Source organism: Polypterus senegalus, chromosome 3, assembly GCF_016835505.1.
Source record: "Polypterus senegalus isolate Bchr_013 chromosome 3, ASM1683550v1, whole genome shotgun sequence".
Classification (NCBI taxonomy): Eukaryota; Metazoa; Chordata; class Cladistia; order Polypteriformes; family Polypteridae; genus Polypterus; species Polypterus senegalus.
Genome location: NC_053156.1, coordinates 77,304,555 through 77,328,972, shown reverse-complemented (window position 1 = coordinate 77,328,972; position 24,418 = coordinate 77,304,555). Strand labels below are relative to the sequence as shown.

Below are 24,418 nucleotides of genomic sequence, written 5' to 3'. Positions count from 1 at the left end.
GGGAAAGAGAACATCTGTATTGCAGTGGATAGTCCCCTTTTATTGCTCCTCCTGTAGTTTTTGGAGAGTGGTGTTGATACTGTCTACTTCAAATAATTGTACCTTTACAGTTCCTTAGTCTACAATGTTTTGAATATTTAACCTCTGTTATTCCAATTTAACTCTTTTTTGGCTGGTAGGTTGCATAAATGAGCCTCTTAGGTGTCTGAATATATGATGATATTTTCCCTAGAGGCAGCGCTATTAGTAGTTAGGAGTTGAGGCAATGTCTAATGGATACTGAAATATAATAAGGCAGTACTGCCATGGTACTACCAGGCCATGTATGGGGAAGTCTTGGTGACTTGCCAGAATTTGGTCCCAAACTATATGTTATATATTCTGTTTAACACTAGAATCCATGAAGCCTACAAAAAAACTCATAAATCCTGGCCACTTTAAATATCCTTTACACCTCTCAACATTTGTTTTGCAAATGTGTCGATCAGCACAAGCAGTCTGCTATGCCATCCCCTACACCACCCCAAAACAACCCCCCACCCCCAAAAATACAGAGCTGAAATTCTGCCAGCTCAAGTCACTTTATCGCAGTGTGAGGTGCCTGGAGTTGTAGAGGGTAAATAATATATCGCCATTAAGAATACATACATTTCATGTGTGTTTCATGTCTACAATGATCTGTGTAAGTGTAGGATGACATGAAATACGAGGCAAGAAATGCTGAACACACCTAAAATAAAAACTTTTTCGACATTATACTAATAATGATGTGAAGTGTACACTGAAAAAAACTGGCATGTCAGATTAAAATAAAAAAATATGTACATCGGTTGCACATAATAATTTTTTTTTCCCCAAAAAATGTAATTATGCTTAATGCATTAAATTAAGATAACCTGAAACAACATATTTTTATATAAAATGAATGAAACTTTTTCATTTTGTTAAATTAATTATGTTAAATGAAAATGACATGTCAATATAGTGTTTTAACAATTCTTTTATAAACTTTAAAAATGCACCTCACCGAATTACATAACTATAACCTTTTTAGGGTGTCAATTATCCTTGTTCCAGTATCATTTTATAGTTCATGATCAAAGTTATTAATAAGAAATAAACAGGTTTGCATATACCAAAGCTAGTTTTATTTGGTAAAAATAATACAAACCAACACAAATACAAAAGATTATTATTCAAAAGCAGAAATGTACAACAGTTGTACAAAAACACTGCTTCTTTGGCTATGCCAGAATGCCATGACCAATGTGTAACTAAATATGAACACAAAAATGCACCTTGAATAGAGTGTTATAAAATACATTTATTTATTAAAAGTGCTTGCAATTTGTTTTTGAAATTCATAGTAAATAGAACTAAAAAGTGTTGAAACTTTTTTTAACATCCCTTGTATTATAGAATAAATGTTAAATATTAGTAAAGTATAAAGTGTAAAAATTGCTGTTTGGCACCTTCTTCTACAATTTTTTTTTCTATTTTCAAAATATTCTGCAACAATCTCCCATAATTATGTCATATCAAAACTGATATGACAAAGGAAAAAAAATCTTGAGCAACTTGTTTATTCTTTTTTTGTGTAAACATTGGAAGCTTCCTCTTCCCAACAATCCTCAACCTGACTATCAGCAGAAGAAGCATCAATGGATGCAATTACATGTCTAGTTGTATTCACTACGCCTGGTCTGAAATGAGTATAGCTGTGAGGTGTATGTTTCTGACATTTATGGAATTTAAATGTGCAATAAATACTGGTTTGACATCTACAGCCTGTAAATGTGCATGGGACATTCTCATTCCTTTTAAGATGCAAGGTAATGTGAACAAAGAAATCCCTTTCCCTACCTAAATCATTCCATGGACACAAATGACAGGTAAATGTATATAATTCTGTTTGCGTCTGATGGACCTTTGTGGAGTGGGCTCTACTATGATGTACAATTAAAGCATTATAAGTCTTAAATGTACATGACCATTTCAAATATGTACATGAATAGAGAGCAATATGGCCAAAATGTGTATGTTTCAATTTGTAATGAGCAAGAAGCTACTTGAAACGGTCAGTGAGCACCATTTACTCTTCCACATCCACTTAAATGCTTCCACATTCAACTGCAGAACACAACAAAAGAGATAGGTTTAGTGAATGATGTCAGCATATATATTTAGTCATAATCTATTTTATTATATACCTCAACTACAAAACATTCCTTAAAGAATAATGTTTACATAACACATATGTTTTTGCATTTTCCATACAACACACAAAACCTCATTTACACTACAAACTACAGTATTGTAAGTGACAGGAAAACCATATCACTATTCACAATAAAATGGTTAATAAACTGCATAAAATATTACTCGCCAATACTAGAGCCTAATCATAGTAAAACAGCACATACGAAAGGGAGGTTGGACATCCAAAAATTGCTATGTTGTGCCAGATGAAAAATTATCTAAGGGAAAAGCACCATATTGAGATTTTTAAAAATAATATTTCAAAAGGAGTGTCAAGCTTTTAACACTAGAATTACTAAAGCCTACGCAAAAACTCATAAATCCGGCCCACCTTAAATCCCTTCGCACCTCTCTCTCAGTGTCTTTTGTCTTGTAAATGTGCCAATTAAGACAAGCAGCCTACTATTCCATACCCCCACTGCCGCAGAACATGCACAAAGTTCTCCCAGCTTATGCCTTAATTATCTAGGAGTGAAGTGCTGGAGTTTTAGAGTGGAAATAATAGATCGTTATTTGGAATACAGGCATTTCATGTGTGTTCTGATTCTACAATAATCTGTGTAAACAAATTGTTAAAACAGAAACATTTTTCATATTTTAGTAATAAATGACAAAATGTAAGCATAAAGTATATGATGTGAGAAGCCTGAAATCCAAAGGTGAAATAAACACTTTCACAATTGGTTCAAGGATAACACAACAGTTTTCTTATAGCGGTAAGAATTGCTCACTTGTAATCAAGAGTCCCCGGTTCGATTCTGACTGCCTCCTATATTTGCCGTTTTCAGTGGTGAGTTGCTCTTATTGTTAATATTATACAGTACACACATACATTTGATTTGCATCTGTAACAGCCAGTGTACATTTATAGTACTTATAAAAGTTAGCATTTTTTTTTTCACTTTTATTCTCTCAGTCACGATCACCATACATACATACATTGTGTTTCTCTACTTTAATCCCATCTGGGTTTACCCCAAACACAGCTGTTAATGGGATAGGAGGGCTTGTGACACCAAGGCTGTCTGATAGGCATTTAAAATGGAGAAACGTTAGTTTGTGTGATTAAGTGTTTTAAATGTATTTCTGGTGTGTGTGTGTGTTTTTTCTTTTTTGGTACTTTTGCTCTTAACTGGCGACAACTTAAACCCACAACCTGCTGCTTCGTTGAAAGTCACATGACTTTACCACCAAGTTGTCCAACTTCTGCTGATAATGAATCCACTTGGTGCATATTCATTTCCGGTGAGGACTAAATATAACTGTTTTTCTTTTTCTTCTCTATTCATCTCTATTGGCTTATCAAACTTATCAATTTAGGTATGTTTACAAGCCTTAAATTTTACTCCGTTTGCCTTGCTATCTCTCTCAGGTGTGGGGGTCACCTTGTTCTCAATTCTACGTTTTGTAAAAATTGATTGATTTGTATGGAATGATTGCAATAAAATTAATAACATTAAAAAAAAATAACTATTTTGACTTATACCTATATGATTGAAATTAATATATTGTACATCCCACAAAATTCCATAAATCAAACATGATTGAGTTATGTTCAAAAGTGGAACATAAACAATACATGTAACAACCTGCCATTTCCCTTTTTCAGGGTATAATGTGTGAAGACTTTAGTCCAAATATCAAATTAATTTTATTCAAGAATATAACCAAAGGAAAAAAATCATCAATTTAAATGTTGAGTTAAAAACCCAAACACAAATTGTCCTGCCCTCTGCCTCAAGCGCCTTGCCTGAGTTGACAGTCAGATAAACTTCCTTCCAATGACCACACAGACAAGAGTTTCCAGTTTGCTTTCTTTACTGAAGCCAGTTGGAATAGGGTAAAACTACAAATAAATTGTTAATACAATATAGTAAGAAATTCTTGCCTACAAACTCAAATAATAAACTTAATGACAGAATTATTTATTCCTTGCAAACATATAAAGAATAAATAAATAACATTCACTTGAATGACAACATTATCTGTGCACCCTGGCAAAGCTGCTAAAGTATAAAAAAGTACGCTCCGAAGTACTTCTACAATGCAGCGAACACTCGGATAACAGCGGGAAGTTGCTGGAACCTTTTAACCTTGAAATACCTCCTTAAATAACTTTAAATTACTCAACGTTTTCACAAACATGTATCAATACAGAATTAAACATCTCTACATACCGACAATGCCTTCCGAAGCCAAACTGAACGCTCAAAATAGGAAGTGAGACAAACATGTGCTCTCTATTTTGTCTTTACTCTCTGGGCACAGCTTTATGAGATCATCGCGGTGAGACAGACTGCTTCTCAAGCAAAGGAATGCTGAATTCCACCACTAGATGGTACGAATCTTAAGTCTCTCTAACTTCAACCTTTAGCTAGAACAGCACACAAATGTCAATTGACAGAACATTGATATGTATTATAATAAGAGACAAGAAACAATATGAATGTTTGAGGATTCCACCCCGTATAGTGTTGGTTTTGCAAAAAAACGATAACTCAAACAATGAGTACTCATAAAGCACTGAGTCATAACATAGATTCTGCTCTGGCTTTATAGTTGAGGGGAAGGAAGAGGTGGGTCTTCGGGTGGAAATGAGGTCAACAGGGCTGTGAAATGGTGCCGGAAGTGGGAGGATATTTAGGCGGGTCTGTCTTCTGGAGGTCTCCAGGGGCCTCATGCAAAATACCGTGCATAGAATTCACACTAAAACGTGGTATATGGATAAAAGCGGAAATGTATGTACACACAAAAAAATCCAGATGCATAAATTTGTGCACATGCCAACTTCCACATTCTTCTGCTACATAAATCCTGGTCAGCGTGAAAAGTACTTGCCGCAACTCCCGATCTCCTCCCAGAATTACACCTCTTTGAATATGCAAATCAATATAAATAGCCCTTAAGCTCAGCATTGTGTGAAAAGACATTGCCTAAAGCACAGGGGAAAATAGAAGAATTTGGAGGCAACCAAACCAAATGGAGGCAAGGAAAAATGTACTACTTGTTGGTTTAAACAGTGGTATAAACAACAAAAGGAAGTTGATCAAGTGACATAGAGTGTTGGAGAAACTCGAAAGTTCAAGTTCACAAAAACAGTGCCTGAAATAAAAAAGAAGTTGCAGTGAAAAGGCAAGTCGTAGCCCAACATCTGAGAGTCATATGGTGAAGAAAAAAAAACTAGGGTGTCACGCGGCGAGTAGGGGGCGGACCTTAATACGATCCGGAAGTCATACGCCAGGAGGGAGTGGCAGGGTACTAACCTTTCTCTCTTTGTTTCTTACAGAAAAAAAGATGCACTGCTGCCATGAGCCTACCTCCTACAGCTTCCCGCAGTATGCTACTTCCGCCCTTCCTCTGTCCATTACCCATGACGTTAGCAATCCCATCATCCACCACAGCTCCTACCCAGCATTCCTCCATTTCCGGCCTCTCCTACATAAATACTCCTCAGACGCCATCTTTGACTGTCAACGATATACTGTTTGTTCATGTATTTTTTTGACTGGAATATTTTGTCTATTGTGGATAACTTTTCAGTATATGGGGCCGGAAACCCCAAACCTTTATGTGTGTATTTGATCTCTCTTTTACAGTGGCGTAGTCGGCGGGATAGAGTGTCCGAGAGAATGTCGGAAGAACAGGACCTGAACTCCGTGTTGCAAGGACTGTCAGCGCAGATCCAGTCCCTACAGAGAGCGTAAGCCGCGACGAACTGCGAACTAGAAGAAACAAAGTCCAGGTTGGCCACCGCCCAGACGGTAAGACCAGACCCGCCTAGACCGACGCCTCCTCTCCTTGTTCCACTGTCGGAGGCCAATGACATTGAGTCTTATTTGGGCATCTTTGAAAGGACGGCCACCCGGAACCAGTGGCAGCGGTCCGAGTGGGCGTCCATCTTGGCACCCTACCTAAAGGGACCCACGCAGCGGGCTTATTACGACCTCCCCGAGGAGGAGGCCGTGGACTATGACAACCTAAAACAGGAAATCCTGGCACAATACGGCATTACGGCGGGCCAGCAGGCGAGTGAATGGAGGAACTGGCAGTTTGACCCTGACAAACCGGCCCGAGCTCAGACATTCGATTTCTGGGGCAAGATGGGGCATTGGCTACGGCCCGAAGGTCTCCAAGCCCGGAAGGTGGTAGAACAGGTGGCCTGTGAGGGCCTGGTCAACTCGATGCCAAGTTTCCTTTCCCAGCAGGTCCGGCGCCATCCTTTCAAGGATATGCAGGGTCTCCTGGAAGTCCTTGAGCATCAGCTCGCGGTCCTCCGAGCCGGGGGGTCAGAAAGGCAAGCTCGCGGGAACCGGCAGGGATGTGTCACCACCCCTGAGCCCACTTGACGCGCTGCGGAAGCGCCGCTGAAACCAAAAGAGAAGCTGGCCTCCCTGCGCTGTTTCAAGTGCCTTGTGGTCGGCCACCTACTACCTATGTGCCCGCTCAACATGGAGCCTATGGACTGCACTTGGGCTACAACAGAGAGGTACTGTGCCCTGTCGCATCCCCTGGCAAGTCCTAATTTGGGAGTGGTGTTAGTGAATGGGCACTCGATGATGGCTTTGTTTGATTCCGGCAGCAACATTACTATTGTCGCTCGCCATTATGTTTTACCACGAAAGTGGCTAACCCAACATTTACAAGTCACTTGTGTACATGGGAAGACCAGGTCTTATCGTTCCGCGGAGTGCTACATCACCTGGAAAGGGGACTTGACTCGTTGCCGGTCGCTGTGTTACCTGAACCCCCCCTTTCCGGTGATTTTGGGACATGACTGGTCGCACAGAATTTGCGGTAGAACTTACACCGCTCCCGGAGCCTCATTGGGTCTGGTTATGAAGGGGCAGGGCTCCCTTCCTGTGGTCCCCACGCCGTGTTCTAGGGTAGGCACTAATGACGTAGATCCTCCGGGGGACGTTTCTCTGGTGACGGACCATGACCCGGAAGTATCCACCGGGGAGGGCATGAGCCAGGGAACACTTCTTGCTGCTGACACACAAGACCTTCTGAATAGCCTAGAACGAATAGCCTCGATCCATGCCTGCGTCATTCAAAAGGGAACAGTGGAATGACGATTCCCTGAGATTTGCCCGGAATGCTATCGTCCCCAGCAGTCCACAGGCTGACGATTCCATACCACGCGAACCTTTTTTCGTTATGGAGAATGATCTGTTTTATCGAGTTGCGACCCACAAGGGTGAGGTACGGAAATTGCTGCTAGTCCCGCGTACCTTCCGGTGGGAGATATGCGAATTAGCTCATGCTCACCTCTTAGGCGCCCACCTCAGGGCCGAGAACACTTTGAAGAGGATAAAGCTCCGCATTAATGAGGAGGTACGGCGTTTCTGCTAGTCGTGCCCAGAGTGTCAGATTCGCCAGATACCTAGGAGGGACCATGCTCCTCTCATCCCCATTCCACTTATTGATGTTCCCTTCGACAGAATAGGGATGGATTTGGTTGGAACCCCTGGAACCCTCTAATCATGGCCATGAATATATATTGGTCATGGTTGACTACGCAACCCGGTATCCAGAGGCGGTTCCTCTGCACTCCGCTAATACAAAAAACATCGCACAGGAATTGGTCAACCTGTTTTCTAGAATGGGAATACCCAAAGAAGTCCTCACAGACCAGGGTACGCCCTTTACCTCGGATACGTTCAGGAAGGTTGCCAGGTTACTCCGTATTAAGCACCTGAAGACGTCTGTCTATCACCCACAAAAGGACGGGTTGGTGGAACGATTTAACCAGACTCTTAGACAGATGCTACGCAAAGGTAGTCAGCGCGGACATTAGGAACTGGGACCAACTATTACCACGTGCTTTTTGCTTACCGGGAAGTACCCCAGGCCTCCACGGGTTTCTCCCCTTTTGAGTTATTGTATGGACGACAACCCCGAGGACTATTGGATATAACAAAAGAAGGCTGGGAAGCAGAGGCCCTACCATCCATAAATATATTAGAGTATGTGGCGCAACTGCGCGACAGGCTCAATAAGATCAGGCCACTCCTAAAGGAACACGTGACTCGTGCACAAGCAGCGCAAGCTCGGTGCTACAACCGCAAGTCGGTACTCCGGGAGTTCCACCCAGGGGATCGAGTGATGGTGCTCGTTCCTACCTCCCACTCTAAATTATTGGCTCACTGGCAAGGACCATACGAGGTTAAAGAAAGAAAGGGCTCGTTGATTTTTTGGTTAAACAACCAAATCGTCGGCCGAGCGAGAGGATCGACCATGTAAATTTGTTAAAACCTTGGAAAGACAGGGAGGAGTCTCCCGAGACTCGTAGATCACTCTCCCTATTCGCATGCACACCTTTCCTTAGCCTCGGCGACGAGCTGACCCCCCTACAATGGCAGGATTTAACCCAGGCAATCTTGGCCGTTCCCGAAGTAGTGAGCGAGGCACCAGGCTGGACTTCGCTAATTGAGCATGACATCGTCACGGCACCCGGAGTTATAGTCTAGGAGAGACACTATACTGTAGATTCCCGGAAACAAATCGCGCTGAGGTGGAACTTGAGGTTCAACTGATGTTGGACATGGATATTATAGAAGAGAGCCATAGTCCCTGGTCCAGTCCTATCGTCCTTGTTTCTAAGCCCGACGGCTCCTGGAGATTTTGTAATGACTTCAGACGTCTAAACCAAGTCTCCAAGTTCGATACCTACCCGATGCCCCAGACAGATGACCTTATCGAGCGCTTGGGTACGGCTCGATATCTGACTACCCTTGACATGACAAAAGGGTACTGGCAAATTCCCTTAGCGGCATCTGCCAAGGAGAAAACTGCTTTCAGCTCCCCAAGTGGACATTGGCAATACAAGGTCCTTCCATTTGGACTGCACGGGGCCCCAGCGACTTTTCAGCATCTGGTGGATAGAGTGCTAAAGCCCCACCAGTCCTATAGTGCCGCCTACCTGGATGATGTAGTCATCTATTCCGACACCTGGAAGGAGCCTCTATTGCAGGTATCTGCTGTCCTCGTGGCACTAGCGAAGGCCGGTCTCCGCATAAACCCCGGTAAGTGTTTCTTTGGTTTAAAGGAGGCCAAGTATTTAGGCTACGTAGTGGGACGAGGACAGGTGAAACCACAATGTTTTAAAAAATAAAAGACATTCTGGAATGGCCCCGTCCGAATACCAAGAGACAGGTGCAGGCTTTCTTGGGGTTAGCGGGGTACTACCGCCGGTTCGTGCCCCGCTTCTCCGAAAGGGCAGCACCCTTGACTGATTTAACAAAAAGAGGCGCTCCCTTATACGTGGTATGGAACGACAAGGCGGGACAAGCATTCAGTGACTTGAAAAAGGCCCTGACCTCGGCACCGGTTTTGAGAACCCCTGATTTTGCTCTTCCTTTTCTCCTCCAGACCGACGCTTCGGACACAGGCCTGGGCACCGTGTTGAGCCAAAGTATCGATGGTGTCGAGCACCCCGTAATGTACCTGAGCTAGAAACTGCTGGACCGGTAGACCAAGTATGCGGCAGTGGAGAGGGAAGCCTTGGCCATTAAGTGGGCGGTGACTCATTTACGTTAATACCTGTTGGGTCGTGAATTCACTCTAGTGACTGATCACGCTGCTCTTCAGTGGATGTCACTGCACAGGGAGTCGAATCCCCGAGTCACCAGGTGGTTTCGGGATTTGCAACCATATAAGTTCACCGTCACTTATCGTCGGGGCAACCTTCAGGCCAATGCCGATGCCCTCCTGTATTCACGACCTCTTGGTTCGGTCCGCCTGACCTGACGGGTCTGGGCTGGGGGGGGGAGGGGGGTTTCGTGTCACGCACGCGCGAGTATGAGGCCGCTGGCAGACCTTAATACGATCGGGAAGTCATACGCCAGGAGGGAGTGGCGGGTACTAACCTTTCTCTCTTTGTTTCTTACAGAAAAAAAGATGCACCGCCGCCATGAGCCTACCTCCTACAGCTTCCCGCAGTTCACTATTTCCGCCCTTCCTCGATCCATTACCCATGATGTCAGCAATCCCATCATCCACCACGGCTCCTACCCAGCATTCCTCCACTTCCGGCCCCTCCTACATAAATACTCCTCCGACGCCATCTTTGACTGTCAACGATATACTGTTTGTTCATGTATTTTTTTGACCGGAATATTTTGTCTATTGTGGATAATTTTTCCATATACGGGGCCAGAAACCCCAAACCTTTATGTGTGTATTTGATCTCTCTTTTACAAGGGACACAGCTGGGAAAAAAAAGCATGGAACTTTAATCTTGAAATTTCCACTTTAATCAAGTAGATTATTTTGCCATTAAAGTAGAACATAATAAACTTCATTTTAAAATCTTTAATTTACCAGTTTCTCAAATATCGTAACTAAAAAAGCATGTTAAATTCTTTGTTTTGTATGTGTTCTTCTGTGCTCTATGTGTGTGAATCACTTCAAGCTTCTTTCCACCAACAGGGCACAGAATCCATTACATTTGTGTATTACAGCTCCCTGAACAATTTAAATACTGAGATGTATACTTGATATTTTCATGATGATAGGAATTAACACTAGAATTACCAAAGCCTACGAAAAAACTCGTAAATCCAGCCCACTTTAAATCCCTTTGCACTTCTCAGTCAGTGTCTTTTGTCTTGTAAATGTGCCGATCAAGACAAGTAGCAAGCAGTCTAATATTCCATCCCCCCACCGCCACAGAATGGCCACAAAGTTCTCCCTGTTCCAGCCTTCATTATCTGGGAGTGAAATGCTGGAGTTTTAAAATGGAAATAATGGATTGTTTTTTGGAATAAATGCATTTTATGTGTGTTCCATTTCTACAATAATCTGTGTAAACAATTCGTTAAAACAGAAACGTTTTTCATATTTTAGTAATAAATGACAAAATGTAGACATAAACTATATAATGTGTAAAGCCTGAAGTGCAAAGATCAAATAACACTTTCACAAAAGGTTCAAGGATGATGCAACAGCTTCCATGGTGCAGCAGTAAGAATTACTAACTTCTAATCAAGAGTCCCCCGGTTTGATCCTGACTGCCTCGTATATTTACCGTTTTGAGTAGTGAGCTGCTCTTATTGTTATTATACAATAAACACATACATTTGATCTGTGTCTGTTACAGCCCCTGTAAATGTATAGTATTTTTTTTCACTTTTATTCTCTCAGTCACTATCATGATATATAATAAACCCCACCCCCAAAGGGATCTGACATGGTTACTTTTTATCTGAAACTGGGAATAACTAGATGTAAGTGGTGTTTTGAGACAATCGAACTGGAAATTCTCTGATCTGGATGGATAAAAGCTGACACACAAATGCTGGCAAATTTGCCTTATTTGTATCTCATTGTCACTTGATTTTGTTATTCAATTTCATTGAATGTTCCTTTCTTACGCTGAATTAGTATGCGCCTTATGGTCCATGATGTCAAAGCCGCAGTGACAAAAAAACAGAGACATATATGGTGTATATGATATTTGGAATTATTCATTTTATGACCTGTATAATACATTTCGGAAAACACTGTGGCACAGATGCAACGTTATTCATACTATTCATATTCATTTGCATACCTTCTTGCGCTTGTAATCAGTGGCAGTATTTTATTTTATTTTTTCCTGATCTTGCCCAGTCCGCACAGGACTCCAGGACATGCAGAGAAAAGAATGTTCTTCTGCAAGGTGAACCATGAACGCTCTTTTCTCAGTGGACCCCATACATGCCTTGCACAGTGCATGTGCGTTGATCACCACCAGGTCGAGCTTGTTATAGCACAAGCAACTGGCCACCTGATTGTTCCTGCTCGCACTAAATAAGCTCACACCTTCAGGTGCATGCTGTCAGCACAGCACCGGGAAAAAAAAGAAAGAGGCAAATATATGTGACATTTTGAAGAAATCATTGTATGACCTGAACAGTACCAATCAGAAAACATCATCGCAGTAATGCAATATTATTTGAAAACGAACAGACCCAGTTTAAATTTATGCTGGCACTGTTAGTTAAAGTCAGATCAGAAGGGGAGGGAGAGCATGAATGTGACTGAGAGAATAAAAGTGAAAAAAGCTAACTACGTACTATAAATTTAAATGATGTTAACATTTTATCTGTATAATGTAATAAACATATTTTGCTGCATTCCATCTTAAAAATGATATTGCCATGATATGTAAATACGCGCTTTATAAAGTGGCTCAAGTGAGGTAATTGTACTTATAAATACAAACAGTTTTTGAGCACTTGATAGACTGATTGAGTGCATTTTATAGTTCTTGGGATGAAACTCTTTCTAAACCACAAGGTCCCTACAGGAAAGGCTCTGAAGCATTTGTTGTATGGGAGCAGTTCAATAGACTGTGCACATGGCTGAGGCAGAGTGTGCTTGATGCTGTATACCGATAATTCTCTTTCAGCTGCTGCAGAGCTGTGATTCCACACTCAGATACAGTGGGGTAAATACTTGAGAGTAACAACGCTAAAGCAGCTATGGTATTTGGAATAGTTTCGCTATTCCATGAACCATTATATTGTTACAGGTTAATTACAATCAGATGCCTGAAATTAATAAACAATATGTGGTTAATTAAATAACCACACTGGAACAAAAGCACTGCTCTGATGCTGGGTTCCGCCAGTTTTCACAACCGAGCAGAGAACTTGCATACGGCAGGGATTGAGCTGGCGTGAGAATGTGAGTGGCTTTACGGCTGGTTTAGTTTTTATACATCACAATGTGAGTGTGGAAACAGGTGAATGCAACATTTTTGTACATATGCACTGTTTATACATAAGACCCCAGGAGAGGGAGAAGAGACATTAGTACAACTAATTAACCCCACACTCTGTGTTTTACTCCCACTTAAGTCCTTGGACTGCTTCCCATGTGCACATGTGTGACCCGGCTTCCCCCTCAGCACAGATCCAAGAGGTCGTGAATACAGGAGAGAGCATTGGCTTGAAGAGAACCCTCTGATAAACTACAGAAAAACGATAGGGCTGAAGGTCCAAAAACCACCTCATGACTTAAGGATTTGATTCCTTGTGTTGGTCCATACACTGGAGGGTGGCATGGTCCCAAACAATGGTGAATTCTCGACCCAGGAGGTAGTATCTCAGCTGCATTACTGCCCATTTAATTGCGAGGGCTTTTCTCTCCACCGCAGCATACCTAGTCTCTCAATCCAGCAGTTTCTGGCATAGGTACATGATGCCCCAAAACCTTTGTCTGAAGTGTCTGTCTAAAGAAGAAAAGGGACAGAAAAATCTGGTGCTGCTTAAGGTCACGAAATGCAGGCTCAACCTTGTCATCCCATACCACAGAATTGGGAGCCCTTTTCTTTGTTAAATTGATCAAAGACGCTGCCTTCTCAGAGAAATGAGGAACAAACTAGCAGTAGTAATTACCTAGCCCTAGGAAGGCTTAGACTTGCCATTTGGTTTTCAGATGGGGCCAATGAAGAATATTTTGGACTTTTGAACACTGTGGCCTGACGGTGCCCCTACCTACCTTTGGCTTCCGACAGGCCGAAGTGGCATGATATGGAGACTGTCTAAAGCTAGTGTTTGGAACACTGTCTGGACTTGCAATAGGTGTTCCTCCGATGTGCTGGAATACATGACTATGTCATCCAGGTAGGTAGCAGTATAAGCATTGTGGGGTCTAAGTACTTTGTCCACCAGACACTAGAAAGTCGCGGGGGCCCCGTGGCAGCCAAATGGGAGTACACAACATTGCCAGTGTCCACTAGAGGTACTAAACGCTGTCTTTACTTTTGCAGACTCCATTAAAGGAATTTGCCAATATCCTTTGGTCATATTAAGCCTTTCCCAAGTGTTCAAGGGGATCGTCAATTAAGCATCAAATTGGAAGTCGTTGCAGACATGCCCACTTCCATCTGGATTAGGGACCAGGAGCCTCATGTATAAACAGTGCGTATGCACAAAAATGTTGTGTAAAAACGTTTCCATGTTCAAATCACGATGTATAAAACCTAAAGTGGACATAAAGCCTCACACATTTCCACAGTACCTCATACCCTGGTGTACACAAGTTCTCCGCTCGGTTTTGCAGATTGGAGGCACCCAGCGTCAAAGCAGTGCTACTCTTCCTGTGTGGTTACTCTTTCTTTTTCAGATCCACATCCCTGACGCGGCTTTATAAATACATTGAAATTAACGCATATTGTTTATTAGTTTAAGGCATCTGATTGTAATTAACCAGTAACAATATAATGGTCCACGGAATGGTCAAACTATTCTAAATACAATAGCTGCTTTAGCGTTGTTACTCTCACTGCACCTTCTTCTTCTTCTTTCACCTGCTCCCGTTAGGGGTTGCCACAGTGGATTATCTTTTTCCATATTACTCTCACTGTACCACTCAGAGTATTTATATCACTGTATCTGAGTGGGAATCAAAGATCTACAGAAGCTGAGAAGGAGAAATATTGGTATACAGTATCAAAAACATGCTGCCTCAGCCATGCTTCCTATTTGAACTGTTCTCACACGGCAAGCGTTTGAAAGCCTTTCCTGTAGGGACCTTGCGGTTCAGAAACAGATTCATCCCAAGAACTATAAACGCACTCAATCAGTCCATCCAGTGCTCCTTGTAGAAGTGTTTATACTTTTAGTACAATTACCTCATTGTAAACTTGCACTACAGTTATAATATTACACAACCTGAGCCACTTTATAAAGCGTGCATGTACATATGACAACGATATTTTTAAGATGAAATGCAGCAAAATATGTTTATTATATTATACAGATAAAACTTTTAACTTCATTTAAATAATCTATATTGTTAATAATTAAGCATGCCAGGAGACTGTGCCACAGCACTACTGAGGAGCTTGCGCTCCGTTCACGGATTGTTCCTGCCTTGCGCTGTATTCTTGCTTTTGCTGGCGCGACACTAGAAGGATAGATGGATAGAATAAGTAAACACGTACCATGAACATATTTCAATGTTCCTTAAAAGTTTTGAAGAATAGGCGTTCTAAGCTTACAGATGGCTTAATATCTATTACAGAGCTGATTGTGTGATTTTGGAGAAAGAAAAATAAGGACAGGAATTGGGGGTTAGTACGTTTGAAAGAGACAGTACTGCTACAATAAAGTATTTCATCGAAGGTCGCACATAGCGCAGCAAGCATCTTCCATGAGACATGAACAATCACTGCGCCACAGTGTTCCCATGTTTAATAACGTGATTTAGCTCCCATCATCATGAAAAAGATATCATGTATACATCTCGGTATTTTAATTATTCAGAGAGCTGTAATATCACGAATGTAATGGATTCTGTGTCCTGTCGGAGGAAGAGAAAGCCCAGAAGCACGTAGTGATACACACACATAGAGCACATAGAAAAATCTAATACAAAACAAAGCATTAAACGTGCTACTTTACTTGCGATGGGATTGGAGAAACTAGTAAATTAAATGATTTTAAGATGAAGTTTATGATGTTCTACTTTAATGATGAAATAAACTATGTGATTAAAGTGGAAATTTCGAGATTAAAGTTGACATTTCATGATTTTGCACTGTGTGCCTATTTTTTTTTGTCTGTACCCTAATAAGCTTTCATATGACACTCGGACTGTGGGCTATGATTCGCCTTTTCACGGTGACTTTGATATCTGACAACTTCTTTTTTATTTCGGGCATTGTGTGATTTTGTGAACTTGAGCTTTCGAGTTTCTCCAACACTCTGTCACTCAATCTGCTTCCTTTTGTTGAGTATATCACTGTTTAAACCAACAAATAGTACATTTTTCCTTGCCTCCACTTGGTATTCGCTGAAATTCTTCTATTTTCCCCCGTGCTTTTCCCATTGTCTTTTCACAGAAGGCTGAGCTTAAGGGCTATTTATATCGATTTTCACATATTTAAAGAGGCGTAATTCTGGGAGGATTTGGGGCAGGACAGCAGGTGCGTGCATGTGCGTTACTTTTCACGCTGACCGGGATTTATTTAGCAGAAGAACATGGAAGTTTGCATACGCACAGATTTATGCATCTGGAATTTTTTGTGCGTAAGCACATTTCCACTTTTGTCCATACGCCATGTTAAAATGTGAATTGTACGCACGGCACTATACATAAGGCCCCTGGACAATAGGACTAGACCAGGGACTATAGCTCTCTTCAATTACTCCTAGGTCCAGCATACGCCTGATCTTGAGCTCCACGTCTGCTCATTTGGTTTCTGGTAGACAAAGGGCCTCTCCCTGACCATAACCCCTGGGTTGGGTCACAATATCATGCTTAATCAGAGCGGTCCAGCCGGGTGTAAATGCAGACAAACTTCTTTTTTATAGGCGCATACACTGTCATCATGGCACAGCCAGATCTAAATACTAGTTTACTAAAGTGACTTTAGCTGCAGGTGGAAGTGCTATTTTACTTATGGTGTCAAGCAGAGTTACAGTATATTGCGGTGCATTAGTCTATTATCCAGCAAAAGCACTGTGAAAAAGCTGTTTGTTGTTATGGTGGTCATTGCTGCTGTTGTGAAAAGAATGGAGATAAACACCATCAACTCAGAGAGGGAGAGACAAGTTCTTTGTACCCTGTGAACATCACTGACTGAATAAAACTGAATAATAAAAAAGAGCTAACTTTTACAAGCAGTCACAATTAAACCAGGTGTTACAGACTCAAATCAAATGTACATTTTTATCATATTATAGTAATAATAATAGCAGCTCACTGCTGAAAATGTTGAGTGCCCGGAAACTTGAACCCGGAACCTTTTGGTTATAAAGCAGTAGCTCTTACCTCTGCTCCATCCAAGAATACATATCAACTTTCTGAAGATTGACATTTGAGTTTTATGTTTTTAACTCATTGACAGCCACATGTAAATTGAATGATTTTTCTTCTTTGGTTATATTCTTGAATTAAAGTGCACATGTTTATTTGATATTTGGACTAAAGTCTTCATGCATTATACACTTTACAATATTATTAGTATAACATGGAAAAAAATTCTATTTTACGTATGTGTTCAGCATTTCTTGTCTTGCATTTTGTGTCATCATACACTTACACAAATCTTATTATTTACTTATTATTTACCCTGTACAATTCCAGGCACCTCAAACCATGATAAAGAGATTTCAGCTGAGGGAAGTTTGAGACTGACTTCATCTCCTTATCGGAGTGTGGTGGGAGGTGTTTGAGAATGGCATAGTAGGCTGCTTGCTGCTGATTGACACATTTGCAAAACATATGACGCTGATGAGGAGAGATGCAAATGAATTTAAAGTGGCCCGGGATTACAAGTTTTTTAGTAGGCTTCAGGGATTGTAGTGTTAAGCATCAGTTTATTCGGGAACAGTGAAGCACAGATAATAACATACATGGCTGAATTCTGAATACCTGAAAGTACAATAAAACTATGTAGCAACAGACAGAAATCAGTCAGCCTGACAAATGTCTTTCAGGTCCAGCCATTTAATGAATTCTCAGTGCTCAGGGACACAAGAGAACTATGGGCAGTTATTCTAAACTGGACTGGCTGTAGCTATAAGTGCAAAGCCTAAATATGAAAATAACCATAAGATAGGATTTACTAAGTTATTCCTGTCCTTGAGTAAGAGGCAGAAGTATTAATCCCATGGCATGATAAAATGGCAAATGAAAGAGAGTCATAAGGCAAAAATATAGGAAATTTAAAAAGCCACCTGCATGAATTGAAAGGGAACTAGAAAATAGTTTAATATTTTATCACAATTAATCAAAAGAGAATCATCCACAAGTCTTGGCAACAGTGAATCATAAACTCCTGTTGATGAGCAACACAAACAAAATATGTCTAGGAAGACGAACATTGCTGTAGGCTAATCAATATAACTTAATAATCCAGCATTTTCAAGTAATGCCTTATGGGTTTCTTGCTGAATTAAGTTGAACTGCAGATCTTTAATACTGAAATGACTGCAAATGCACAATCATATCTCTTTTTTTTTTATCAATATTGCATCCCAACAATCTCCGCCATACATACTGAGAAAACTCCTTTTCAAATTCAAAACACTCAGTCTTTTCTGCTGGTAGTTGTCATGCAGGGAAATATTTTATTTTTTTAAACAAACCAAACAGATCAAGTGTTTAGTAACATTGTCTACATTTGTCCTAAACAGTGGTACAAAAGACTGTTGTTTTAGCTCTGCATTTACATTTTTGCTTAGCACGTCAGACATCCATGCATCAAAGGTGCCCAGTAGCTTTTTGCTTTGCTTTATTCTCAAAGCATTTTAGGATTTTTTCAAGGATGCATTCTCATTATACATTTTAAAAAAATGCAAAGCTTAAAAACCAAACAATCTACATTTTATATCAATCACTTCTGGTTTAAAATAATTTACCGGTAACTAAAATTATACAATTTCAAAATATGTTAAAAAAACAAACTTTAAATATCAAAAATCCTTATGAAAGCAATAATTTGTAAAAGCATACTATATTTTAAAGCATTCATGAATATCTAATATTATAATGTTTGTTACATATTAACTTTTCTGACTTTGGTTGTTTCTATTTAAATTTGTATTTAGGAATAGGTAACAGAGTGTAGGCACAACAGTTAACATTTTAGAGCATGTGAAGCTTATATTTTTATCTTTGATAATGATGTTGGAGATGGATATATTTAAGCCAGAATCAAATAAGATCAATACATTTCATTCAAAACTTTGGAAAATGTCATTTGGTAAAATTACCATTGAAGGTTACCTGTGCTTATTTTCATTATTTATTTTGGATTTAACTGGTTGTAGTTTACAGAAGTCACCAATCTGTGAATTGATTTTTCATAATATTAATCATTAAGGCATATCACAATATTTTCAAGAATATTATCAAAAATTATTTTTCAAAAAATGCCTTGGGAACTTTTAATTCATTTTAAATATCAAAAGATTTTTTTAAAGCAATGAAAAGATATGAATGTAATGTAAAATAATGGTTAAAAACAGATTTACTATTTTATAGCATAGCTACAATTGGTTTTCCTCAGAGCAAACTAAAAACGTATTTTTAAATTTAGCATCTGTTTTAGTGAATTTTGGAACCAGGGATAATATAAAGCATAGATAATTGGATTCATACATGAATTTAAATAGATTAACCAGGTTAAACTTACACTTACTGAAGAAGGAACTGTAATTACAAGATATTCATTAATAATAATAGAAGTATAGTAAGGCACCCAACAAAAGATATACACAAGCACAACAATTCCTAATGTTGTGGCAGCTTTTTTTTCAGATTTTTTAGGTATGCCTCCTTTGTTATTACATTTTGAATGTATTTGATTAGCCATTGCATTAATTATTTTTACATGTCTTCTTGCTATCATAAAGATTTTACCATGCAAAAGCATTACTATAGAACAGGGAATAACAAACATACAGGCCATATCAACAACCTTTAGTGTTTCATTAAATATGACTAAACATTCTCCTAAACATTTACGCAATGTGTCTAAGCCATTAAAATTTCCATTCATATAAAACATTAAAAATGCATATAACAAGGATAATAGCCAACTAAATGCAACAGAACTTAGAGTTACACGGAAGGTTATTTTGGTACTGTAAAGCAGCGGGTAACATACGGCAAAATAATGATCAAAGGCAATGAAAACGATATTAGTTACAGACACAGCAAATGCCACAAGTGCAGATATGACAAAAATAAAACAAACTACATCACCAAAATACCAGCAGGCATCTATTGAACTAGGAAGGTAAAAAGGCATGATAATACTTCCCACCAGAAAATCTGCAAAGGCCAATGAAATCAAAAGCATGTTAGTTGGCGTATGAAGATGCTTAAAGTGAGATATTGTAAAAATCACTGCTAAATTTCCTAACACTGTAAGCATTACAACTATTACAATGAAAGCATATAATATTACTGTAATTTCTGCAGACCGACTTTCTTTATGACAAGAATTATTCACAAAGTTAAAGCAGTATTGTGAAACCTGATTTTGTTTTAAATTTCTTTTCAGATCTCTTGATGCCATTTAGTTTACTTAAAGAAATATAAATAAAATAAAATATAATAAAATAAGTGATTTTAGCATTGTCTTTAAAAAAACAGAAAACTTGCTAACTTATGCAATAGTGAAAAATATTAAGCATACACTGTACAGTATATGAGGCAGGGGAACAGCTGACCTGCAGTTTTAGATTTTAACCACTCTGTTCTTTTAAAGATGAACAACTACACAGACAATCAGTACATTACAATAAAAGTTACTCTATCACTTGTTGCAATGGATGAATGAAGGTGAAATGTATAGGACAAATTGTATCCTTCTTATACTGCAGTTTTTATAGAAACCCTTTCAATTCACCAGACTCCTCAGTTTTGTAGGCTCTTTAGCATCAGTGACAAAGTAACAATTAATTTATACCATAGACAAACAGCTCTAGGGGAAAGGGTGAGTTCAACTGAGACACCTTAGCAAATCACAACAGGTAAATACTATTGTAAAGAAAAGCTAACACTGTGTGGCACTTTGGTTTCCCCCAGTTATGTGCAGAGCATTTAAAACATACCAATCAGTCTAGTAATTGACATTGAATAAAACTGATAACTTTGTATGCCAATTCAACTCTGTTTTGAACAAAAAAAAGATTATTTCAAATAACTATTGAGAGTTAAGTTTAAATAAGGATGCAACTGTTCCATTGATTTCTTTTCTGTTTTATGTATTACTGTTTCCTCACTGGGTGTAGGCTGGAGGGGTTTATCTATTAATTGCAATGTCTTTTCTTAATGAAAAATGATCACAAAAATTTGAATTCAGTTAATAAGTCTGTATTTATTTTGTTTAAATTATGGCTGAATGATGATGAATGTAGGAAATGTGATCTTATTTGGATCCCTTGCATTTAATGAATTTGAGATTTTAGACATAAAGCCTACTAGTAACATGCTTTGTTGGTGGTGTGCACTTAAGGAAGAAAACTGAGGAGTGAAGACATATGCTTTTACTACTAGTATCTGAGAAATGTTTCTTTCACTGCCTGCTTTACTAAAGATGAGAACATCTAATGACCATAAAAGTTACACTAAGCTATAAAATCAAATTTTAAATGAAATAATAGTAATGATAACATGGTAGTACGGTGGTTATTGCTACAAAATCATGGATCTGGCATCATGAGCTCAATTCTAGGTTCTGTTTATTGGATATACTGATTTTTTATGTTCACTATATTTCTAAAAAGCTTTTTTTCACAAGATACTCTAGTTTTTCCTGTATACCCTATATACAGTATATGTTTTGCATTAGATTCGATTAGATTAGATTTTATTGGATTAGATAAAATAAACTTTATTATCCGTTTCAAAATTATTCACAAAGCCAGTTTATGATGGTAGAAATGCCTTTATTGACCTATGTATGACACAGTGCATGGAAGGAGATGACAGAATTACAGCTGTTAATTACACTTCTTAAATATGCAATTACAGAAGTACATGATCAAGGTGCATTTCTCATATCCTTGCAAGTTACTGATAGAGTCAGAATTCTACTACATTAGTTTATAATGGTTCTCTTATCAGTGCTTCACCTTGTAGAGACATAGCAGTAGGTCACAGATTAGAAGGATTTAATTAAAATTCTTGTTATGAGTGCTAAAGGCAAAGGCTACTAGCTATTAACTACAGCTACAATTGACAAGAATATAACTCAATCAACAGATATACTAGTGGAAATCATATTTAACAATAAAAATCAACTCTCATAATCCCATCCATCCATCTATCCATCCATTTTCCAACCCGCTGAATCCGAACACAGGGTCACGGGGGTCTGTTGGAGCCAATCCCAGCCAACACAGGGCACAAAGCAGGAACCAATCCTGGGCAGGGTGCCAACCCAACGCAGGACACACACAAACACACCAAGCACACACTAGGGCCAATTTAGAATCACCAATACACCTAACCTATATGTCTTTGGATTGTGGGAGGAAACCGGAGTGCCTGGAGGAAACAGACACGGGGAGAACTTGCAAACTTCACGCAGGTAGGACCCGGGAAGCAAACCCGGGTCTCCTAACTGTGAGGCAGCAGCGCTACCACTGCGCCACCGTGCCACCCTCTCATAATCCCCCATTTTGCTTTTCTAGAACAACAATAATCAATTAACATTTACTTCAAGCAATTGATTCAGGTCTAAATTAGCTGTTGGCTGGGATTGGCTCCAGCAAACCCCCGTGACCCTGTGTTAGCAGGTTGGAAAATGATAGACTGACAGCTTGCATATTTGCAATAATCCACCTTCTATTCTTCACTACTCTATGTCTACGAATTCTGCCTTTGCAAAGGCAGATAACAGTTTCACTGTGTCAGATCAGGCTAAATCCATCCTGATGCTGGCTCTGCTTATTCTGCTTGACCCAAGATCCAAACCTGGCATATCAGAGAGGCTAAGAAACACCTCACCTGGTATGTGACCCCAATGTGGTCATCTCCACACTATGTGCTTGACACTTCAAGGTAAAGATGGTTAGTATTCAGGGATTTCAATCCATAGTTGATTTGTACTGTGTTTAAAGTGTAATGTAATCTTTGTGTAATGTTTGTAAAGAAGGCGCTGGATAACAAATTCAAACAGTTTCAGCCTCATCAACAGCAATACCAACAGTTACTGCATACGTCTCCGTGGTAAAAAGATAACTCAGAGATTGACAGAGAGGTCTATAATAAGATCCACCTAAGTACTGGCAACTCGAAGCAGCTGGATATCCACATGTGTGCCTAGTTTCAAAAAAGTATCTGACAAATGTGCCTTGTAAACACTTTCTTTCAAAGTATTGAGATGTGATCAGTAAAAAAGTCTTCTTAAACCCGGCACAACATATGAAATCATTTTATTATAGTGATCCCTCCTCGGTGAAAATCCATGAAGTAAAATCCATACGTTTATATTGTTATTTTTATATTGTCACGCTTGTGTCACAGATTTGCACAGAAACACAGGAGGTTGTAGAGACAGGGACTTTAAAACACTGCAAACAAACATTTGCCTCTTTTTCAAAAGTTTAAACTGTGATCCGTGACAAGATAAAGATGACAGTTCCGTCTTACAAATAAAAGAATGCAAGCATACCTTTCTCTTCAAAGGAGTGCGCGTCAGGAGCAGAAAATGTCAGAGAGAGAGAGAGAGACAGAGAGAGAAAAGCAAACAATCAAAAATCAATAGGTGCTTTTAAGTATGCGAAGCACTGCCCGACAAAGCAGCCACAAGGAAGGGAGCAATGTGAAGGTAGTCTTTCAGCATTTTTTAGAGGAGCGTCCGTATCCTCTAGGCCAGTGTGCAAACAGGCCCTCTGCTCACACCCCCTCCATCAGGAGCAGAGAATGTCAGAGAGAGAGAGAGAAAGAGAAAAGCAAACAATCAAAAATCATTATGTGCTGTTAGGGCTTTTAAGTATGCGAAGCATTGTGCGGGAAGCATATCGTATATCATTGAGGAGTTTTATTTAATACATAATACGGGCTCTGATTGGGTAGCTTCTCAGCCATCCTCCAGTAGCGTCCCTTGTATGAAATAAACTGGGCAAACCAACTGAGGAAGCATGTACCATAAATTAAAAGACCCATTGTCCACAGAAATCTGAGAACCAGTGAAAAATCCATGATATATATTTAGATATGCTTACATATAAAATCCGCGATGGAGTGAAGCCACGAAAGTCAAAGTGCAATATAGCGAGGGATCACTGTAACTCTTTTACATTGTGTTTACATTATGGCTATCCTGTACTATTCATAACCCTTCTTCCAACTGCATAAGCACAATCCCAGTCATTAATACGTTTACTCTTTCCACCTATCCCTTCACAATCATGTTGCTCAATGTAAGCTCATATTCCACCTAAAATAATTTAATATGAGCTCCAGTTCAAACCCTTAAATCAGCAACCTATCTATTGTTACTATCGTTTCCACAATACAATTGAAATTGTCAAAATATTTAGTTTTGTTATACACATGAAAGAGGACACCCATTTACTTTATGTATCGCTTAATAAATGATAATAATAATATCAGTGTTAAGAATGATAAGAAGCGAAAGGAAAATGTTTATGAGAAGAGCCTGAGAATTATGTTGAGAAATGTGTCACTATTTTGGAAATAG

The 24,418-nt window shown here is 39.5% G+C and overlaps 1 protein-coding gene across 1 annotated transcript; it reads right to left on the bottom strand.

Annotated features, from left to right (window-relative positions):
• Positions 1–19,273: 19,273 nt before the first annotated feature.
• LOC120526574 (trace amine-associated receptor 13c-like) lies at positions 19,274–20,137 on the bottom strand. Its single transcript, XM_039749739.1, has one exon. The coding sequence runs from the start codon at positions 20,135–20,137 to the stop codon at positions 19,274–19,276; it is 864 nt and encodes a 287-aa protein (XP_039605673.1).
• Between the last annotated feature and the right edge of the window lie 4,281 nt (positions 20,138–24,418).